General features: G+C 40.3%; 1 protein-coding gene across 8 annotated transcripts in view; it reads left to right on the top strand.

Moving 5' to 3' along the window:
• raph1b (Ras association (RalGDS/AF-6) and pleckstrin homology domains 1b) overlaps positions 1–23,087 on the top strand; it is a 62,113-nt gene that overhangs the window by 32,919 nt on the left and 6,107 nt on the right. For 2 of the 8 annotated variants that reach the window (XM_053476708.1, XM_053476707.1), the window contains exons 3-13: positions 3,195–3,314; positions 3,424–3,529; positions 4,143–4,714; positions 7,544–7,630; positions 8,854–8,928; positions 16,533–16,610; positions 20,394–20,553; positions 20,929–21,050; positions 21,139–21,204; positions 21,697–21,840; positions 22,179–22,289. In XM_053476708.1, the coding sequence (XP_053332683.1) occupies positions 3,195–3,314; positions 3,424–3,529; positions 4,143–4,714; positions 7,544–7,630; positions 8,854–8,928; positions 16,533–16,610; positions 20,394–20,553; positions 20,929–21,050; positions 21,139–21,204; positions 21,697–21,840; positions 22,179–22,289 (1,641 nt within the window). Of the gene's footprint in view, positions 1–3,194; positions 3,315–3,423; positions 3,530–4,142; positions 4,715–7,543; positions 7,631–8,853; positions 8,929–13,382; positions 16,350–16,532; positions 16,611–20,393; positions 20,554–20,928; positions 21,051–21,138; positions 21,205–21,696; positions 21,841–22,178; positions 22,290–23,087 lie in introns of those variants that run through there. The other 6 variants (XM_053476714.1, XM_053476713.1, XM_053476716.1 and 3 more) reach the window with 4 other exon arrangements.

Below are 23,087 nucleotides of genomic sequence, written 5' to 3'. Positions count from 1 at the left end.
GAAAAGGACATTAAACAAAGTGCTTTTCCATCATGACCAACTTTGACCACCCAAACAGAAATGTGTTTAGTAAAAAAAAAAAAAATTCCGTTGCAAAACTGCTCAACTGACAGACTCCGGAAACCCCTTGTCCCCAGAGCCATTCAGCTTTTCAGCACCGTTCTGCAGCGGCATGGGAATGTGGACTCAAGGATCAAGGGTTAAGGCTCTTCTGTTCTATACATCATGGTGCACACATCTTTAAGCTTCAGGGTCTGCTCACTACTCTCAGTGTTGCATATTATGCCAACATGCATTAGACCCAGTCAGTTTTTTGCACAATTATTACAATTTACACTGTTACATAAGTAACACTTCCACGTTGCACTGCATTTCACTTGTTGTTATTGTTCATGTGATAAAAAAATAAAACGAATATTTAATATTTAAGTAAAAACTTTAAAGTTTTACTGTTAACATAATTATGGTTAGATTTAAACAAAATAATAACACATCAGCAGTTATGACCTGGTCGATCTTTGGCTTCCAATTCTAAAGATGTATGTTCGAGGGAACCACCCTCTCATTCTACGCCCTGGTAAGCCGTGGTTTTCATCTTAAACAACACTTTGCCTACTTTATAACTGCTTAAGTAAGTCGTTTAGAAACAGATACAAACCTACAAAGCTTAACTAGCCCCTGACACAAGGCAGTCCCTCTCCAACCGCTGATCAGGGGACCTACTTGGTGATTGTACACCCCATCAAACTAGCTTTTTTTATTTAACATTTAATTTAGGAATTAACCCAGACGTTAAGCTGATATTCTAAAGCAGAATAATTAGAGATAAAAAGGGAAACTTACAAGATTTGCAGGACTCTCAACCACCTCCATGGTTTATTTTTTTTCTTTCACTTTTGACGGCATAATACCAGTTAAAAATACCCTGAAAATGACACTAACTGTCAGTCGCGAACTGTCTGTCTGTTAGCAGAGTGAAATACCTGGTTAAATAAACAAATCATGATCAGTTAATAATAATTTATGTTTGTGGATTTGTTGTATAAAACGGCTTCCGTGCCTTTTATCATCACATCCGTGCTGATATTCATCACAACAGCACTCCCTCTTGCGTGATATTGCTTAAGTAACAAACACAGACGGACACAAATCCACTGACCTGTATCAAGGAACAGTGTCAATCCGAAAGTTAAACTGACTCTCAGGGTTTCCCCTGCTGGGCTCTAATACGGGAAACCACATGACGTGATGGGGAAAGAAAAATAAGTTGATGAACAAATAAAAAAAAAAAAAGTAGCTGAGATTTAAACTCACAGCATTTTGTTTACTTATGTAGAACTTTAACCCTGAGGGTTAAAATCCACAAAGAAGGAAAAGTGTGTCAAAGTGTTTTTTTTTTCTTCCCCCCAACAGTTTACTGTGAAAAGTGATGTTGTAATTTTCACATTGTGTTTTAAGTTCATGGCTTTTGAAATGTAAAAACAATTAGTTTTGATCCTTTTTGAGAGAATAAAAAAGCTTTATAAATTTCATTTAGGTGTTTATAGTAGAGTAAAATGTATGACAGAGTTGCATACATAACTAGCTTGCACACACTTTAGTGTTGGGAATTCGACTCTGATACACTGATAGGCAAGTTTACGCACTATATCGAGTATAATTAATTAAAGAAGCATTTGGGGCAGAGGTGCAGCACATACAGTATATAGCTGGGAATTTTTTTTAATAAAAGTTATATTTTATGATTGTTTTTTGTGTTGATTCATGTATCACCTCACTGACCAAAACCAAATTTATTATTTATTTTTTTATGTACGTACTGTATGTTCACATGTGCTTAAGTTTATTTAGGATTGTAACAAAATCTCCACAAAAAAATAGGAAACTTCAATTGCGATATTTATAAAATCGTGATGTTAATAGAATCGCAATACAAATTGAATCAGCACATACTGTAGGTAGCAATGATAATACCGTATTAGCTGGTCCCTGGCCATTCCCGTGCCTAATGGTGAAGGAGCGCTTTGACAGGGTTTCCTGTCATTTCTGCTGTATTCACACTCTGACCCTGTGCGCTGTAGTAGTCTGCTCAACATCACACACTAGCGCACTATCAGACCTGCAGGATCATTCCTTTATCTAGGTTAGTACAGTATGATTTAAATGTTTTGATCTACAAATAGTAATGTGGTTTGTTGGACAGTAGAGGGCGCACCGTCATCACCTTAAACCCTTACAGCATTCCAGTTTAGGTTGCCTGCAGTAAAATCATACTCCTAATCATACTAGGTTGACTGGTTTCCTCAAGGTTTTTTTTTTTTTGGGGAGTGTGACAACAGCTGATTTTGCTCACCATGAGTAAAGAGAAACACCATGTGTACCAAGTCACCAGACTGTAGTTGAACCCCATGCTGAGGGTGATGCATGGGTAGGCACTGTTGCCATAGTGAAGACTAAGAGCAAAAAAAAAAAAAAAAGGGATAGTCTGAAAGAGCAAATAGCTGTTTCCATGGCAACTCTGCCAGTCTTGGGAGACGTGGTGAGGGTTGCCATGGAAACCAGGTTGCACCCATTGAGTTGGCAGATTCTGTCTAGCGACTGACGTTATGCCAAGAGTCTTCAAGTGGTTTCTGTCTCTCTGAGCCTGTGTGTGTATGTATTAGCCTAACCCTAATGCTCTCATATGGAGTGTGTGTGATGGATGAGCCGAATGAACACGAACATCACGCCAGGTTTCAGCAGGTCTCTGGCTTAATTTTCTGGTTCCTGCTTAAGGCTAAATCTTTGTGTTTAAAATAAAATCATAGCAAATGTTTTCTGATACACAGTACTGATGTGCTGCTGCATTAAAAAAAAAAAAAAAGCAGCGTCATTCTACTTAGCCAAATTAATGACATTAAATATTTAGGGTTATTAAGCTATCCCAGTAAAAGCATGATGCTCCGTAACCATGGACACTGTTGATATGACGACCACGATGGAAGACTGATGTAGCACATAGGAATTGAGATAGAGCGCGGAAGGTTGACGTGCTCCGAGGCATGTCGGTGTTGCCATAGCGACAGGAGACAAGACTAGCAAGGTGTGAGAAATTGAAATTGCAGAACGCAGGCTCTAAAGTTTGTCTCTGTCTGTGTGTGTGTGTGTGTGTGTGTGTGTGTGTGTGTGTGTGTGTGTGTGTGTGTGTGTTGCAGATGGAGCAGGTGTCGGATGATGAGCTGGACCACGCTGCCGAGGAGGACAGCGATAAGGAGGATCAGGACTTGGACAAGATGTTCGGAGCCTGGTTAGGCGAGCTGGACAAAATCACGCAGGTCACACACAAACACACACACATCTGTCTCTGATCTTGTCCAAGGAATGTGTTAGAATACTGTATGTTCTAATGCTTTTTTTTCATGCATATTTGTCTCTTCTTTCCAGAGTCTGGATGATGGACGTCATCCAGGAAAAGTCCAGAAAGCTCCTCTCAGAGAAGAGACCAACCTAGCCAACTTCTCCTACCGATTCTCCATGTACAACATCAATGGTCAGCACACACACACACACACACACACACACACAAGCATGACAACAACTGTGTCCTCTTGTACATCAACCCTCAGAAAATAAGTGAGACTTTTACATTTTGCCTCTTTTCATGTGAGTCTTGTCATGATTGACAGTTGTATTGCACTCTCACTGGAAGTTCCGCCCTTTTCTCGCCATCTTAACACTGATACTTTCTGGTCTCCTAACAATTCTTCAACTTGATTTTCATTCATCTTCTAAAGAGAATAGAGATTTTTCAAAAGGTAAAAAAAAATGTAAAATTGTAAATGTAAAAAAACCAACACTTTTCCATGCAAAAGATTTTTGATGGACTTTTCTGGCTGAAAGATAAACTAAAGTGTCGTTTTTAATGGTAATGATATTTCTAATTAGTATAAGTATGTCAGGAGTTTAAGTGAAGGCGTAAATCACGAACATTGTGAGTGAAGTCGCTTATATCCAAATGCAGTAACCAAAATCTTTCAGTGACAAGAGAGCAGGAAAAGCTCTCGTTACTTCTGCTACTAGTTAAAAAAATAATCAAGTTCGCCATCAGTTTTCCACGACATTTCCCTCACTGTTATCGCCCCCCACCTTTTTCTCCTCCACAGAAGCCATAAACCAGGGTGAGCCAGTGGACCTGGACGCCCTCATGGCCGACCTGTGCTCCATCGAGCAGGAGCTCAGTACCATCGGCAAGCCTTCCTCCTCCTCTTCCTCCTTCTCCTCGTCCTCCTCGTCCTCCTCTTCTTCCTCTGGTCGCCCCACCGACTTGAAGTCTCGGCAGCGGGCTGCACAGGGGCGTTCGGCCAGCGCTCGCCACGCCGGGGGCAGCAGCGGTGGGAGTGCGTGCAGCAGCAGCCAGGCCTCTCCGGCAGGTACCGTGCGAGCGGGTGGCGGCCAGAGCCGACCGATGGCCTCCAACTTCTCTTTGGACGACATCACGGCCCAGCTGGAGCAGGCGTCACGGAGCATGGACGAGGCCGCCCGTCAGACCTCAGAGTCGCCCGCGATCAACTCTCAGCTCAGGCGTGTGGGCTCGGTGGGCGGGGCCAGCGATCAGGAGGCGCGCTCAGTGGGCCGCTCGTCGCGATCGAGTGTCAACTCCGTCTCCGCCTCCAGCATGGACTCGCTGGACATGAGGGGACAAGATGGGGACGCACAGAGCCAAACGAGCACAGAGGTACACACACACAGATGCAACACATTACACCATCTAATCCAAACACCATTCACAAACGACCTTTATTTACATGTTTATTTTCTTTCATCATTTTTTTTATGTTTATTTTTTGCCTTTGATTACAAATAATGATCACGAAAAAAAAGACTCACACAAAGACTCACACAATAGTTCACAAAGTTTAGAGAATGTACAGAATCAACCCACAGAGTTCAGAAGTAAGTGATGTAAGCCTGTGGCTCGTTTCCCAGGGTGCTTTGCACTCTGAGGTCATAGAGGACAATGGTGCTCCCAGCTCCAGGGTGAGAATACAATAGTGGCAGATTTCACCAGGCTTTGGCTCGGCTGTGACCGAAAATTGAATTAGACTTTGAAACAGAACGAAACAGATGTGAGGGATTTCTGCCTGCATGACACACACACATAGAAACAGAGAGTCCCAAAAGGATTTTAAAATAAATCTTGAACCGCCTCGGTGTCTTTTACGCCATTATGGTCACTGACGGTTTCTACCACACTGTGTTGTAACACTTGATTCTGACAGCAGCAGCTCTGACAGTTAATGCGGTTCTATGGATTTCACATTTTATAGACAAAAACTCGAGTGGACGCTTCACATAAACCAGATTTTAAAGCCTGTAATCGTCGACACGGTGAGGGTTTCTGTGAGGCGGGTCTCTAGTTTGAGCAACACAGAAAACTTTCCAAGATCGAGGGTGTTGCCTCAGCAAGCTTTCTCAGTAATACAACCAGCTGCAAAAAAAAAAAAAAAAGTATTAAGAGCCGTATATTATACAGTAGGTCTCTATGTACACAAAACAGGCGTCACTAATTAGTTCGTCTGACCTGGCTGAAGAGTTGCGTTGAATAGAATCAACTGGTTTAGATAATGGATTGAACAAATATATATGGTGGGAGTTTAATGTCCTGAAGCTAGTGAGCCACAAAAATGGCGTTAATAAGGAGATACTCGAGTGAACAGCGAAGTTCTGTGGCAAATTTCTGAAGCAATCAAGCAGGCAAGTGACACCAGAGTACTGCAGACGTCTTTATGACTCTCTGTCCAGCCGGATCCAGCAGGTTTTCGAAGAATAATAAACGACTTCATACTAAATATTGATAGTCGTATAGCGACTTCATTGCATTTGTTTTAATACTTTTGGCCATCACCGTTATATTTGAATATTAAATCATATGCTATTCTTAAAAGAATTAAACTCAGTGTGCTGCGATGCTGGCATGTGACATGCAGTTGTAGGAAAATAAGTTTTTGTTCAGTCACACTTAAAATAATCGACCGGTAATGTCTTCTTTAGTCTCATCCTATAGGATCGACATCATTCAGACTGTATGTCTCAATCATTACAAGTGTGTTTTCACCTCGGAGCCGTTACACAACTGACACACGCACATTTTCGCTAAATCCAAGATTCGCTTAGTTTATCGATACATCCATCAGAGACTTAATGAAATTAAAGCTGCAACATGCAAACACACACACACACACACACACCACACACACCACACACACCTACATGCACATCTATTAAAGAATTTGCACTGGCTCTACTACAGTAGAATCAAATTACTTTTTTAGATTGGTTTTAATGAAAGCCAGATGTGGTTTAACAAGTTTTGTATCATGATGTCATTCTGTGGTGTGTGTGTGTGTGTGTGTGTGTGTGTTTGGGCTCTTTTGTACTGTACATATAAAAACAAACTCCAAACAGGAAGCAGATGTTAAGGTTCTTGTGTATTATCTTATTATCTACAGACCAAGGGGTTTGTACTGGAATAAACTTACGTGAAATGAAATATAAGCGTGTAAAATCTAAAATCAGGAAATGAGAAGAATATAACATAATATTTAATATTGTACTACGGAGTAATGGGAAGATTTGACTTGTTTTTTGGTGCGCAGTAGGAAACAGCCCAGCGTGTGACTATACGTGTGACTGTGAGTGTGCGACTGTCTGCAATTAACCCTCTTGTCCACTGTGTGTAATTGCAATTACCATTTCAGCCACAGCTAATTAATTATCATTGTGATGCCGGTTATTCATGTGAATGCATGTGTTGGAAACCCCATGACAGCATGACATAGCACCACCTCCGCCTGCCCCTTTTTGTCCAGTGTGTCATGATGCACGATGAGCATGACCGAGCCGACACAGTTCCGAGATCCAGCCTGCTTATATTAATATTCTACCTAGATATTAATAGGAGCTTTATCTTGCTGATTTCTAAACTGTGAGTTTTTTAGATGAGCTTGAGTATAGAACTAGGGGCAATAAGGAGCAATTATTAATGTTTAAAAATGTAAATAAACTTTTTGCAATTTTTATGATCATAGTGATATTTATTATTATTATTATATCATTAGATCTGTTTGGGAAGTAGGGTTGGGTAGTCTTGTAAGTAAAGAAAAGCGGAGGAACAAGCTAGTGATTTCAGCTGCTATAGCATGAGTCACATTAAATGCAATCATTAGGGGTTAAAACATAATTGCGGCTCATTAATAAATTACAAACTGTGAATGCTGGCAAATCACTGTAGTATAAGAGGAATAAAACACTTCAGGATAATAACACTAACAGCACATCCTCAAACATTTTATTCCCTAAATCAATTGCACATGTATTTAAAGATAGAAAGAAAGTATATTATACGTTAGAACCGTATTGACAGCTTTAAGAATAAAGACGACGTGTCACCTAATTTTATACTTTAACTTTTCCTACCACCCCCTTCGCCTGCCTGCATGATTGACATGTCTCTCTTTACCTGTATGTATGTGACGTCCCCACCTGGCCTACCCCCATTTCCCAGCATGCCACATTGAGAAGGTTCAATGGTAACGCCGCCAGACGGCACCTAGACTTCACCTCCCGCGAGGGGGAAGTGGATCAGTTCACTGTAAGTGTGTGTGAAGAACATGAATGTGTGTTTGTGTTTGTAATTTCCTCTAACCACTCAGAGTGTCCAGTTATATATTCCTATAATTGACATAACTCAAGCTAATTATTAATTTATAGTAATAAGCTGATCAGTTAATTGGTTAGAGTTAGTAGGTTTCCAGGACCGACACCAGTTTCTGTCTATCCTAGCAATTTTTTTATTAGTACTTTTTTTAATTTACTTTTTATTAGGTTTACATACATTTTATTAACACTCTCTGGCCATTGTTGGGTAAATCTACCATATAGGTCACTTCCTTTTTTCTGGAAGTTAATTCTATATTCTAAAGTTTGGGTTGCTGCTGTTGTAGTTTCTATGATTAGTTTACTTCCACAGTTGCCATGGTTTCCCTGAAAGCATCGCAGAAGTACAACATCCCAACTGTAAAAGATATCTGTGTTAGGGAACATATGCAAACCACCCTTCCGACCACACAATTATACTGTATGTTTCCGAATTACACATATTCTGGAGGGAACTGGTTATGTGTGAATTTTATGATTGCAACACATCAAGGTAGGTGGTGCTTGATCAAGGGCTATTTTCCGAAACTAAAGGTTTCGCCCATTTTGAGTGTTTAAATGAATGGTGAAAACTCAAGTTTTAATGTATGAAAATCAATCCCACAAGTCCTGGATTTTTTGGGGAAAGAAACATAACATAATGTTACATAACAATGTTGCCAGCTTCCATTGACCTTCAAATTGTGGTTAATATGTTACGGTGATTGTCCAGAGCACTGACATGTAACAAACTGTGCAACTGTAAGAGCTACAAAGTGACCATCCTAACCTGTGTGGTAGGTCGACCTAATAAAATGGCCAGTAAAGTTCTTAATTATATGTTAAAGACTCCACGTTTCCATTTCTGATTGAACGTTTAATAACAACACAATTCAATAAGGCTTACACCGCTGCACTTAGTGACTCCCGAACTGTTATTCATGTTTATTTAGTATGATGTTTTTCTTCCCATGGTTTATTTGTTCACACTTCTTTGTTTCCTTATGTGATTTTTATCTTTTATTTCTCTATTCAGTTAATATACCACGATCAACACGTGCATCGCTTTCACACTCTTTTCAATCACCATTTGCACATTTTCTAGATTGACCAGATCACGATAATTGCTCATTGTGCACTGACTGATCTTGTTTGTCTTTCTCCTTGCCGTTGTTAAAGCACTCGTACCTGGACAGGGAGACCTCTCTGATTGTCAAAAGCATTGCAGGAAAGCCTTCTCACCTGCTGACCAAGGTGATGCCTTTCGCTTGCTCCTTCCTCTTTATTTTTTACTCTTTTGGCATGCAAATGACCTGTGTTTATCACCTCCTAACCCCACCCCTGGAATCAACTGGTTTTCGTTGCTTCACCCTTTCTGCATCTGCCATGCCCACATGATTAGAAGCTCCTCCCACTTTCTTTCTCTCCGCACAGGAGTTTTTTTGTTATTATTCCGAAGGTGCTGGAGCAAGTTTACAATTAATCCCTAAGCTTAAGGTAATTTTACATGGCCTCCGAGTGGCACAGTGGTAAAGTTCTCGCCCTATTATCCTGAGATCGCTGGTTCGACCCCTGGGTGATGCTGTAACCTCTCGCAGCCGGAGGTCTAGAGAGAGCTGATTGGCCGAGCTCTCTCAGAGGGGAGGGATGAGAGATACTTTGTGCTCCCACAATAATTACAGCCCTACAGCCAATCAGAGGCATCTATGAGCTCACGCAAGCGGAAGGAGCGGATAGCCCTCAACAGTGAGTGAGCGAGCAGTTCGAAAAGATGCGGTAGTAGCCTTAATGTGGGAGCCCCCTACTGACGGGGAGGAATTGGACACGACTAAATGAGGGAGAAAATCGGAAAAAAAATTATACTTTTACATGACTAGATGAGCAAATCTTGAGGCCTGACCAACCGGCCTGTCTGAAAATCATGCCCATTTTTTGATTAAGTGTATTTTTCCTGTAAAGAAAATAAAAGAACCATGAATGTTAAAGTTAAGAGCACAGAGAAGTAATTTGTACAAAGTACAGTTACAGCTTTGTTACTTTGGTAACACTACTTGTGCCAACAAGCTGTAAATAAAGATAAAGTTCCTCCTTAGGGGTTTTGTGCCCAGTTTTCAAATTGTGGTTTAATGAGAATGTTTTAGAGTGTGCTCCAAAATGTATCAAATAAGAGCTACAGTGCTTTCAGAGAAATGAAACCCAGATGGTCTGTGTATTTTCAGACAACCCAGACATTACAGGACATAGTTTATACATTAAATGATGTTACTATTATTATTATTATTATTATTATTATTATTGTTAAGTCCTGATCTAGGATTGTTTTTATCCCTCAAATTCCTGTCACAGTGTAATGAGGTTCTACAAACTGAAGAAGCCTTTTTATCATCTCTGTACATGTAGAGTGCATAGGTATAATTTTTTTTATCTTCACACCAGCAGAGCGTGTATGTGTATATGTATTTTCTATTATGAATTTTCTATATCTGAGAATTTGAATACAAAGTGAAAGTCTGACAGTGTGTGTGGTCTAAAGGTAAGGCAAGTCATGTCGCCTCGACTCCGAATCCCAGGACAGAGAAACTGCTATGACGGTATTGCATTGTGCTCTTTTTACATTTTTTTTATTCTACAGTACCCTGACCCCGCCTTGTATTCAGTCAGTGAGCGTTCCTTCTTAAAATCAAGCACCATCTCCACTCTATCATTTAGTTGTACATGTTTGTGGGTGGTTGTTTGCATGTTTAGTGGTTTGAGGCTTACCATGTATTTACAAAAAGAATCCCAATTTGACATAAGTGGGAAATATGTTCTGGCTGCGCAAAGTAAACATGCACATGTAAACATTTCTAGAACATGTGATGCCTCAAGGTGATGTTAGTCCTTTTACGAAATATAAACGATCATCATCTGTGTCTCACACACAAGCACAAATATTTATCTATAACCATAAGATGGACATATTAGACCCGGACATCTCGTGGTATTCCATACACGGCAGCATGAAGTCACTTGACTGCCACATTTGTTTTCTCTGGCACTCACCTTATGGGTTCATTTAAACTTAGTTGTGTCTTTAAAACTAACAGCTGTTCCCATGAGTCCTAGCACTGTCCTTATGTGCCCTATAAATACTGTCCACACTTTATTATCATGTTCCCAAACATTGTCTACATGTTTCCAAATACCATGCTCATGTCCAACACTGTCCTCATATAGCCTGACACCATCCACATGTGCTCCAATGCTGTGCTCATGTGGTGCCCTGACACCATCCACTTGTTTTTCAACACCGTCTCTATGTACCCTGACTCCATCCACATGTGCCCTGACTTCATCCACATGTGCCCTGACTCCATCCACATGTGCCCTGACTCCATTGACATGTGTCGTGACTCCATCCACATGTGTTTCAACACCATCCCCATGTCCCAGTGTGCCCTGACACCATCCACATGTGTTTCAACACCGTCTCCATGTGGTGCCTTGACACCATCCATATGTGCTCCAACACTCTGCCCATGTGCCCTCACAACGTCCACATGTGCTCTAACACTGTGCCCATGTGGTGCCCTGACACCATCCACATGAGTTTCAGTACTGTCCCCATATGCCCTCACATCGTCCCCATGTTCTCCAACACCATCCACGTGTGCTCTCCAACAAAGTCCAAAAACATCCTCCTCATGCCCAGCAACATCCCTATGTGCCCTGACGTCGCCCCCAGAATGCCTTTTGAAGCTATAATTTATAAGATAAGTTCAGAAGCATCTCAGTTCAAAGTTATCTTGTTGTTGTTGCCAATTTTAATTCACTGATTCCATCAGTGACTAATTTAGTCTGCATGTCTGATTTGAAAAAAAAAAATTTTTGCAAAACTGTTGATTTGAATAGCTTTCAGACTTGTTTCCTGAAGGCATATTCTTGAAGCTTCTCAACAGCCAGAATCATGAAGTGCTCTAAAATCTTCTGTTAGACTTCTGTTGCATTAAATTTGGACTTGATAAAACACAGTCGGGAAAACACCAGCAGATGGCATGGCACCCAAAATCACTACTGACTTTGGAAATTTCACCCTGGACTTCAAGGAATTTGGAGAACCGTCCTCCAGACTCCCTGGGACCTTCCAAATGAGTGCAAAGATGACTTTCATCTAAAAAGAGGACTAGTTATTTTATAGAATAATTTTACATGTAAAAGTCAACAATCTGCATGAACATTACTCCAAAATGCTATCTCGTATCAGTGGAAGCTGTGAGCTTGTGTCTGGCTTGAGAGAAGGTCTAAGTCTCTCTTTGTTCCCATCACGTCCAGTCTCAGTGACTGACGTAAATGTTCATCACTGATTCTTAATCCTTTTGCAGTGTTTATTAATTGTATTCTTGAGAAGGTTTGCTTACAGATCCTGAAGAGTTTAGGCATTTTGATACCGTGCTTTTTAATGTTTTGTCCCCAAATGCGTCTTATAACAGTAGCAACGCAGTTCTGGAATTCAACCAGCTCCATTTAATAATAGGGCAAGACATCATCTGTCAGCACCAAATGGATTTTGTAAAAGAGGGATGATTTGCATGTAGATGAAGTCCCCAGAATCGTCTCCCTGTTGATCAGTTTTAACGCTTTCACACACTTTCGGTCTCAATGCCTTTTTTCTGCTTGGGAATGCGATCAGTGGTTTCTTAGTAAATATTCTCACAGAAAGATAGCAAAATATTCCCTCAGTTAAAAAGAGCTAGGTGCTAATTCAATTCTGGATCTGTCAGCTTTATGACAGTTTTGTTTTTGGTCTGGAGAATGTGTTGAGCTTAAAACGCGTGTTAAAATTCTGCCTCGGAACAATTACCTGACTTGTATGGCGCATGACATCACCATAATCAGAGCTCAGACAAAACCTCTAGCAATTGTCATTGGTTAAGCATTTTTGCTCTACTCAAGTTTCGCATTCCAGAATCCACTTTGCCACACAAGACTTGTTTGGCAGACGCCCTCATCCAAAGCAACTTACATTTTATTTCACATCATCTGTTGAGGGCCTTGCTCAAGGGCCCAGAAGTCGCAACTTGGTGGTGCTGAGGTTTAAACCTGGGACTTTTCCGATCAGTAGTCCAACACCTTAACCATTGAGCTACCCATCAACAAGGCCAAGAAGACCTCGCTTTGTGCCAGCTATGCTAAGCACATCGCCAGTTATCACATTTTGCTTTGCCCAGTAAAGTCCCAAATGTTTTATCATTTGGTGATTTTTCTCAAATCCATCCAGTCTTAATGGTGTTACTTTTGAGGCTTCATAGAGCTGCAAGCTCTTTCCAGATTTTAAAATCAAAAAAGATGCTCCACAGTGTCTCACATATCATTACTCTCATCACAGACCAGTCAAAAAGGTTTCACTTTGTGCTACTAAAGTTAAACCTTTATTTGTCACATATACATTACAGCACAGTGAAATTCCTTCTTCGCATATCCCAGTGTAACTGGGGTCAGAGCGCAAGGTCAGCCATGATACGGCGCCCCTAGAGCAGTTAGGGTTAAGGGCCTTGCTCAAGGGCCCAACAGTGGCAACCTGGTGGAGCTGGGAATTGAACCACCGATCTTCCGGTCGGTAAACTCAGTGCCTTAGCCCTCTAATCGACCACTGCCCCACCGAAATTTCTAAAGTTTCTCTCATGATAAAGTTTCTTTTCTAATAGAATCTGTTTTGCAAAGACAAACTTCAGCAGCTACCCTTTTCCTTCAAACAAACTCCCCATCTGAAATAGATTTGTCGCTGCATGCTATTAGTTTGGAGACCTTAAAGCTTGCCCGGATGCACAACTCATTGAGTTGAGCTTGCCTTTTAAATTCATCCTGCTGTGTTTCCAGTCCTTTTGTTTGTTTCTTTGCTTGCACCTTTGTTTGCATGCCATTATTTGGTTTCATAATCATGACAGACATCTTATTATATGCAAACTGACACAGCCTCTTGTCAAACCAGATAAATCACAGCTTACCGGGTATGAGTGAAGAAACGATTGCTTCCCATAGCTTGTCAAATCACCCTGCATTCCATCATGTTTTTCTCTTCCTGAACTTCACTGTTCTTTATTAAAGAAAAGAAAATACTGTACTAATCGACCAATATGGTCAGCTTTTTTGTCAGAAATCAGAGAAAATACAGCTACACTTGACTTATAAACTTGACTAGGTCATAAAAACCGTTCTTTTCTGAACCATATAAAGGTGACATGGAATATTCCCATGCCGTAAGGAAAAAAAAAACTCCATTGATGTAATAAACTGGTTTTAAAGTCCTGACCCTATCATAACACTGCCTTCAGAGGCTTGTACACTGGCCACTATGCTTTTCTTTATGCGCTTGCCTTCTTACCCTGATAAGCAAATCGCTTTGGAAAAGGAACAATCTGGACTTATCAGACCACATGACCTTTTTCCATTGCTTCAAAGTCTAATCTTTATTTTCCCCAGAAAGTTGGAGGCTTTTTTACTGATTAGTCTCACTAACAAGTGTTTTATCTTATTAAAAAAACAGCTCTTTAGTCCCAATCCTGTGTTGATTACAAATCTCCTTAGTGGTTTTCTTTGCCTGATCCAGCCCAATAATTTGATCCTTCTGAAACTGTGACTTTTTTTTTGTTTGTTTTTGTTTTTTTGGACAATGTTATTTCTCAAAGCATCGGTCAAGAATATGTTGCTGATATTGTTTACAAGTTTAAAATTCCTTCAAGAGGGCTGCACTTGCGGGCCCCTACAAAAGAGACGAAGAAGTATTAGAGTATTTCTTAAACAATGAAGAAGACGAGAGACTGAAACGGGTTCACTTCATTTATTCTGTATGAGGAAAGAGACAGCACGGCGAATTACAAAACATGAAGCAGAGAGAGAGAGAGAGTGAGGGAAGAAGAGGAAGGGGGAAGAGAAGGCAAGCGACTTCAAAGAGAATTTGAATATTTTTGTAACAGCCTCTGCAAAGCCTGTTATCTCTCGCTCTCTCTTTCTCTCGCTCAGCTCACAGGAATCTACCCTTGACAAAGACCTGCAAAATTTCTCCATGCACATTTTTCCTTTGTTTTTTTCCCCCCCGCTACATTCTTCTGAGTTTTTTCATCTGCATCATTTTCAATTTTAAATATGTTAATCCATAGCGGATCTCTCACTCACTCTGTCTTCACCTTCCTCACTATCAAGCTCTCTGGGCCTAAAGCGTGACAAAAATTAAGGGACAGTGGATTATTTTTCCAAAGGGCGTAAATAAAAAGTATATAGGGTCGATTGCCCCGGGTTTGATTGTAAATTTCCCGAACTGATGCCATTCCTTTTTCCACACCAATATAAAAAGGGGGTGATGGCAGTAGACGCCCGCTCGGACTCCGCGATAGGCCAACAGAAAGAAGGTCAAGAAAATGCTGCCCTTTGATTGGCTCTTAGGCTTTAGCTGCATACACTGATTGGAGCAGAATCTTCTGGGGTGCTTCTGGTTTTTATGATGGGGATTAGTCCAGAAGATTGGACACAGTCCCAGAGAATTGCAGCTGCTCTGCAGAAAGAGAAACGAGTGCAGAGATATGAAGCTGTGGAGTAAGACCGTGAGATACTGAGAGAAGGAAAGAGAGAGCACAGAAGAAGGGTGTAAATGGGGAAATGCAGCAAAAGGAAGACAGTGAAGGGAGGAGAGAAAAGGAGGGCGAAAATTTAATCGGGATACGCAGGATGACAGAAAAGAGAAAGAAAATAGAAAAAGTTCATAGATAAAGAATGATTGTGAGAAAGAACTGGAAGAGAAAAAAAATCAAGTAAGGAATTGCCTGGAGGAGTCAAGACAGTAAAGAACATTCAGAGATATATTGTAAGAGAAGACAGGAGCTGAGAAAAGAAGAGAGAAAGAGCAAGAGACGGGCAACGAGGTACAAAAAGTTATGAGGAAGCAGGAAAGCAGATATAGACGATCAGCGCCATGGAGAGAGACCGTAAAAGGAAACTAGTGAGACAGACGGAAAACTGGAGAGAGAAATGCAGAAAGAGGAGTGAGACAGAAAGAGAAGAGGTAGAGTAAGAGACAGGATGAAGAGTAGAGGATTGAAGCTGAGAGATCGAGGGAAAGAGAAGAGATGGACTGAAAAAGAGAGACAGACACTTGCAGTCTCTCTCTCTCTCTCTCTCTCTCTCTCTCTCCTGACCCCTCCCTCTCTTCCAGAGTACAGTGTGTAGAGCTGAAGATCAGCAGTGTGTCTGCTAACACCTCAGCCTGTCTCCATGTCTCCAGCTGTGTCTCGTGCTTGGACACATCATATATACACACAGACATTTCAGTGCGGTTTTGCATTACACACCTTCTGACCAACCAGGATTAACTTTTGTGCTGTCTTTTTGTCTTTTTCGCATCATGGACTCCGTTTTTTAGATGAACACATTTTTTGGCTTTTCCACTAAACCAACAACCGGGCTCCTGATCTGTTCTCCTGAACGAATCGACGTCCGGTTTCGTCCGTGAAATTTTCGGCTGCACGTCTTCATTACCGTGGACATTTTTTTAATGTGGAAAAGCAGCCATTCGTTCTCCTAGGGGTAGGTGCTTGGCGAGACAGGACAGGATGTGTGAGTAGGTCCTGAGCGCACGCAGAGACACAAGCTGCCGTGTTTAAAGAGCGAACATGGACATGATGACGGCGTGCTGGAGGGGACAGGTAGGGCTGATTGTAACAGGACATGAGAGGACGTGAAATCCACCTGTCGACTTTCAAAAAATGATTATTATTCAACATACAATGCTCTTGCTGGTGTGAAGGTATTTTTGTGCATGCATGTGTCTTTGTGTGTGTGTGTGTGTGTGTGTGTGTGTGTGTTGTAACATTGTTTTGTGTTTGTAGGAGGAGCAGGCTGCCAAAGCTAAGGCGGAAAAAATTCGTGTGGCTCTGGAGAAAATTAAGGAAGCGCAGGTCAAAAAGGTAGGTCTGCCAAAGGGGTGTGTGTGTGTGTGTGTCTTGGTTCCAGGGTTCAAAAATGTATTTATTCAAATGGCTAATAAAGAGCCAGTGGTACATGAAAGGGGAAAAAACTGACATTTTTAAATTGTGAAGGGTTTCATTAAAAATAATAATAATTATTATTATTATTATAATTTAATTTGCTTAATTTGGGAAAACAATTAATAGCACATCATGATACAATTTAATATGAATTTATCAATATATTATCCAACTGTTGTGTTTTTTTTCCTTTTGAGGTTATTGTGTTTCTTTTAATTCAGCACAAATATGTTTTTTGTTTGTTTGTTTGTTGTTGATTTTTTTTTTTTTTTATCCGTACTAATTATTGGTCACAATAGTTTATTTTACCAACTTTAGTTGATGTTACAGGCTGTTAGATTTAATTCAAGATTAGTTTAACAAAATGAGCCATTCCTGCAAAACTTAAATGTAAATTATACGTTTATACATAAAGAAAATAATGCATTATACAAAAGTAATGAATAAGGGGGCATGTTTGTATTTAATTTTATAAAAAAAAAATTTATTAACTGTCATGGGTGGTTCAAATTGCACGTCTTTTAGAATAACTCCTCCTCTATTCAAAGGTTCTACTTAACATAGTCTACATCACATGCGATGCAACTGAATGCCCCACTGTTTAGGGTGGTTTGTCTTCAATTCTGGTTTCCCCTTTATCCATCACAATGCTCTTGTCAATGGTGTCATCTCCGTAAACATTCTGTAGAGACCAATAAGCGCAACAAGGGGGGGGTTTAAAAAAGGATTGGGTGCATAATCAACAATGGTACAAATGCATGGTTTGTGATGGAGACCATGATGAGTAGTACCTTTGAGGAAGAGTGACTCTACCAACATGTGCATTTTGGACATTCTATGTCAAAAAAAATGTATGTCCACTTTTGCATTACTTTCAGTACAGCTCTTATAATTTTTCATTTAAAGGATTCACCTGCATTTTTTTTTCTGACACTGCTTTTATATATATATATATATAGGGTGCTATATATGCTATATATATGCTTTTATATATATATATATATAGGGTGCATTATTGATATTTTTGAAAAAAAATTATTAATGAATTTCTTGCATTTATTTGCATAATTACACGACTAGTAACATATAGGGTGGCATATTAAATAATGTTTTTATATTCCTATCGATATTATATTGTCAAGTTATAATAAAAGCAAGGCTTATTGATCTGTTAAAGATGATTCAGCAGTTAAGCCCAATTTATATTTTGGTTAAATTGGTTCAATCACCAAAATCTGTAGGAGTAACTGAGCAAGCTGAGCTATTTAAAAAAAAACAAAAAAAAACGAGGATATTGTTGCGCATGAATATAATAGAGCTCTGTATGAGCTGCCTGAAAGCTGGCTGTGCAGCATGCCGCAGTCAGACGAGGAGAGAGAGCGTGCTAGAAAATAGGTCAGTGTGTGTGTGGAGTGATTTAGTAACAGAGGAACGGTGCAAAGATTGACACAGCGATACATTTTTTTTTCTCCCCTTAATCGATGTTTATACATCCTGGACTAGTTTTTCAGTCATGGAAGAATAAAGTTTAGCCACTGAGACTGCATGTGCTCCTGACGCTGTACACACAGCAGCTGTCAAATTAAAGGAAAATCCATCATAGCGTCTTATTAAAGTGTTTGACAAGTCGGCGTTACAGCTCCAGTGCACCTTGGAATGTCTCAAGAGTGAGATCAGGACTTAATCGGTGTTCAGTCCTGGTGACCGTGAAAGACAAAGCATCAAATCATTCAGTAAGCTCTCATTGTCTGTGGAGTCAGTCTGAAGAGACCACGCCCAACAGGATCAAAAAGTTTATTATAGGATAAAGCTGATCTGTTTGACTAATTTGACTGAGATTTACACACAGTGACTCGCCACTCATGGCTGTCTGTGAGTTTATTTATGTGGAAGAGGGCAGATAGTGTTATGTTGCCCTGTGATGTATACATATCCTAAATTCGTTTTAATGCACAGATTTTTTAGAAATTAACGTGACTGCCCAAACACACCTGAGAGATGCAATATGCATGTTAACACAGTATGACGAATCACCACACAGTGACAAATATTCATTATGTTAGAGTTCTCCACTGTGCCCCCTACACATAGTATTGTATATGGGCAAGTACAGCACAACCTCAGCATACTTAAATATAAAGAATTTAATTCATTCTGGAGGCAAGTTACATTTAGGCATTTGTCAGATGCCCTTATTCAGAGTGACTTGCATTTTTATCCTATTATACATCTGAGCAATTGAGGGTTAAGGGCCTTGCTCAAGGGCCCAACAGGAACAACTTGGTGGTCATGGGATTTGAACCCGGGACCTTCTGAATCGTAGTCCAATGCTTTAACCATTTGAATTGTCCCATAAGAAATTATGTAAATGCAGATCATCTATTTCAACCACCCAAAAATATTAACAATCTAACAAAAACGTCTGAAAAATCATGTTGCTTCTGAACACATGCCGAAGGCAACGTTGGCATCGTTGCTGACTCCTTCAAGAGGGTTTTTACTGACTGAAAAAAATGTACAAACTCACTTTATCTGGCTTTTCACTGACGCAAACAAGATTTGAACGACTCCCGGATGTACGCACAACTTTGCCGGCTTTCGGTTCGTTCATTCGTACGCCGAAAATGCTTCTTGGGCCAAAATATCAATTCTTAATGTTAAAAATTCATAAGGAAGGGAATTTTATGGCAGCTCCCATTGTATATGAATGAATGTGTTGCCCATACTTTAACAGCAAGTATATTTCTGCCCTTAGCCTTCAGTTGATAGCTGTCATATGGTGGGTGGGACTCGACCCATTACAGATCAGTTGATCATTAAATCAATTTTTTAGTTAAATTGTGAAGTTTAGAAAAATTCCTGTAATTACAACTGGAAATCCTCCCAGAAAAGCCTAACATTTTGCAGTTTATTGTGACTATAGTATCTCATGATCTGACCAGTCCTTGTTCTTGTATATTGAGGAGAAGGTTTTGTCAACATAGTGGGGACGTTGTTGATCGTTCTTAAGTCAATGTTAACAGCTCTTTGTCCAGAGCTGAGCTGAGACGAGTCGTTTAAAGCCCAGTTCATAAGCGAGTGTCGTCTCATTGCACCAGTACGTTGAACTAAACACTACTAGACACATATTCACACACATGAAGAATAAACTGAGAGAAGCTCAGTGTGCTGAATGAGCCTCTGTTATGCCTTCGTTTCTTTATCAGGAGCTTATGAGGAAATGATGATGTTCAACCACAATAACGCAGCTCAGTGTAATCTGATGAAAAAAAAATGCCAGGTTTAATAGCATGCAAAGTTTATAAGCTTATGTCATCTCCTTTCAAGAATGTGCAGAGGCAGGAGCATTTAATGAACCTATTGGTACAGTTAAAGCTTGTCGAAGTGAAGCATTTGTCCGTTTATAGGTCGGATGGGGCTGGTTAACTTCATGCCTGATGGCGGAGATTTCTGTGCCAGAATGTGTTATTCGTAACAGATGTACTAGTAGTGCAAAAATAAATATCAGAGATAGGCAGTTTGTTATTCAGTGTATTTTCATAATGGCTGTAGAGGATTTTGTGTTTGTAAATGCATCATTTATGTCTTTTTACCATAAAGGCAAAAGAATAATTTATACTTTTGCAAAGAAACTAGCAGTAGTTTGAAATTAGCAGCAGTTTGATATGTCTCCTCTTGCTCTCCCTCCTTCCTGGTCAACAGCTGGTGATCCGCGTGCACATGTCGGACGAGAGCTCGAAAACCATGATGGTGGACGAGCGTCAGAGTGTGAGGCAGGTGCTGGACAGCCTGCTGGATAAGTCCCACTGCGGATACAGTCCCGACTGGGCTCTGGTGGAGACCATCACCGAGCTACAGATGGGTACGTGCTCCCATTGTTTAACAGACGCAAGAGAACTTGTACGTAAAGCTCATTTGCGGTGAGCCTGAAATTCAGAAAGAACAATACAAAAGGGTTTTTAGACTGAATCCTGTTTCCTGTGCCTAAAATAACAGATTACTTAGTCTACGTTCATGCATCACATTATACCATGTATTACATTCACTGTACATTGCGTAAAAAAATACATCACACTGTATGTAGAGAGCTCCTGCTCTATTTATTAACTTTTTATTTTCAACTAGTGAAACAAAAAAGCCAATTCACTTAAAGGTGAAAAATAAACAGCAACGCTTTGCCTCGAGTGGTTTTAAATTTTAGTTCACAAACATTCTCTCTCTTTGTTTTTGTTTTCAGAGCGTATTTTTGAGGACCATGAGAACCTGGTGGAGAACCTTCTTAACTGGACCAGAGACAGCCAGAACAAACTCATGTTCATCGAGCGGATCGAGAAGTACGCACTCTTTAAAAACCCACAGGTGAGACCTTTACGTTACCTTTAGAATCACATTACTTACGGACATCACATATAAATACACTTAACTGTCTGGTCCTAATGTTTTTCAGAACTACCTACTAGGAAGAAAGGAGACGTCCGAGATGGCTGACAGAAATAAGGAGGCACTGCTGGAGGTCTCGGATGCACACACGCGACACACATAACTGCACACACATGCTGGACTAGATTTAACTGAAATATATGATACTGTGGGCAGATGTTACTACATAAGTAACATACTTTTAAAATCTCTTTCCCATATCTCTTGTTTAAAGGTGTTGGATTAAGACTTTGTGTGTTCATAAGGTTTATAAATTGTTTACAAGCTCCAAAGTCTCTGGTTTAAACGCAAACTCTTACGCAGAAAACCTTATCGGAAAAAAATTATTCTTGTACTTTTTTTTTCTATGATTTTCATTTAGCATTCATTCCCAACATTCAGTAACGCACTCATACAGTATTTGTATTCTGCTTACAGCTTTTTCTCGTATGGCGAACTCTAAATTATAGATCAGAACAAAGTTAAAATGGAAGCCATCCTCTTCTTCTCGATCTGTTAACACAAAGATCGAGGTGGTAATTAATGCTAACACTGAGTGTGCATGTGTGTGTGTGTGTTCGCGTAGGAGTGTTTTTGCAGCGGCTCTGTATCAGTGCCTGAGATTGAGGGAGTGCTCTGGCTAAAGGATGATGGGAAAAAGTCCTGGAAGAAGCGCTACTTCTTATTGCGCGCTTCTGGCATTTACTTCGTGCCTAAGGGCAAAGCCAAGGTGTGTTTGTCCTTGTATTTTATCCTGTATTTTATTACTCATTTGTGTGTGTGCAAAAGGGACAGTAAACGAAACGAGTTTCTCAGTGGTATTTCCTGTTTATGGATCCACTTAGTGTAGTGTAAACCATATGTCTGTCTACTTTAACCCTTCGGGAATAGAGACGCACAAAACATACCGTGTTGTTCTCGAAGCACGTTAACCTCACATTTACTCTGAGATCACTATATTTTATGTATTTATACGTCCCTTGTGTCACCTTCATTCCAATTAATAAGCGTAATGGAGTCATAAAAAAAAAGAGAGAATGACATCATCTTTTATCGTTTCTCCTGCAGGCCTCTAAAGACTTGGTGTGCTTCCTGCAACTGGATCATGTAAATGTTTATTATGGACAAGACTACCGGAGCAAGTATAAGGCCCCCACTGACTACTGCCTCGCTCTCAAGGTGTGTGTGCATGTGTGTGTGAGAAACTTCACTGAATTCCAGTATATGTCATACTTGGTCAATAAGATCAATCTATGCACGCCTGGAAACATTGGGTCCCTCGGGTTTGACGCTGAAACATCCTGTATGTTGTAATACTGTTAGTCCTCCATTTCAGCCCCTCCAAGGACTGTCGTATATCAGAGCCATCTGACTGCCTGCCATTTAGCTGTTAGTCATACCAGACATGCTTTTTATATCTTTTTTTCTCTGCTTATGGAATTTCCCCAGTAACAGCGTATAAGATGCACAATGTTGATATGAGACTTGTGCATTATACACAACACAAGGTTCGAAGTTAAAAAAGGAAATAAAAACATAATAACTCTAATAAATCAATGTCGACAGTGTAGGTCACAGCAATTCAAGGACTGTCCTAGCGGTTGTGACCTCTTATTCTAATGAATGATTGATCATTTGGCATTGGCGTCCCACAGTATATTTTGCTACTCAAGCAGAATTGTGCACAAAGATACAGTTGGAATGTACCAGCTTGCTAAAGCTAATTTCATTAAGTTTTATGGTAGGTTTCCAATAAGGTTCAAACTAAGTTACAGGTTTAGTGGTTAGCACTGTCGCCTTGCACCACCAGGGTTGGGGTTCAATTCCCACGCCGGGTCTGTGTGCATGGAGTTTGCATGCTCTCCCCGTGCTTGGTGGGTTTCCTCCAGGTACTCCGGTTTCCTCTCACAGTTTTCAAAGACATGCTGGTTAGGCATATTGGTGTTCCTAAGATGCCAGTAGTGTGTGAATGACAAT

Source organism: Clarias gariepinus, chromosome 18, assembly GCF_024256425.1.
Source record: "Clarias gariepinus isolate MV-2021 ecotype Netherlands chromosome 18, CGAR_prim_01v2, whole genome shotgun sequence".
NCBI lineage: Eukaryota > Metazoa > Chordata > Actinopteri > Siluriformes > Clariidae > Clarias > Clarias gariepinus.
Note: the sequence above shows the minus strand (reverse complement) of the source record. Positions and strands in the feature narration are given on the sequence as shown.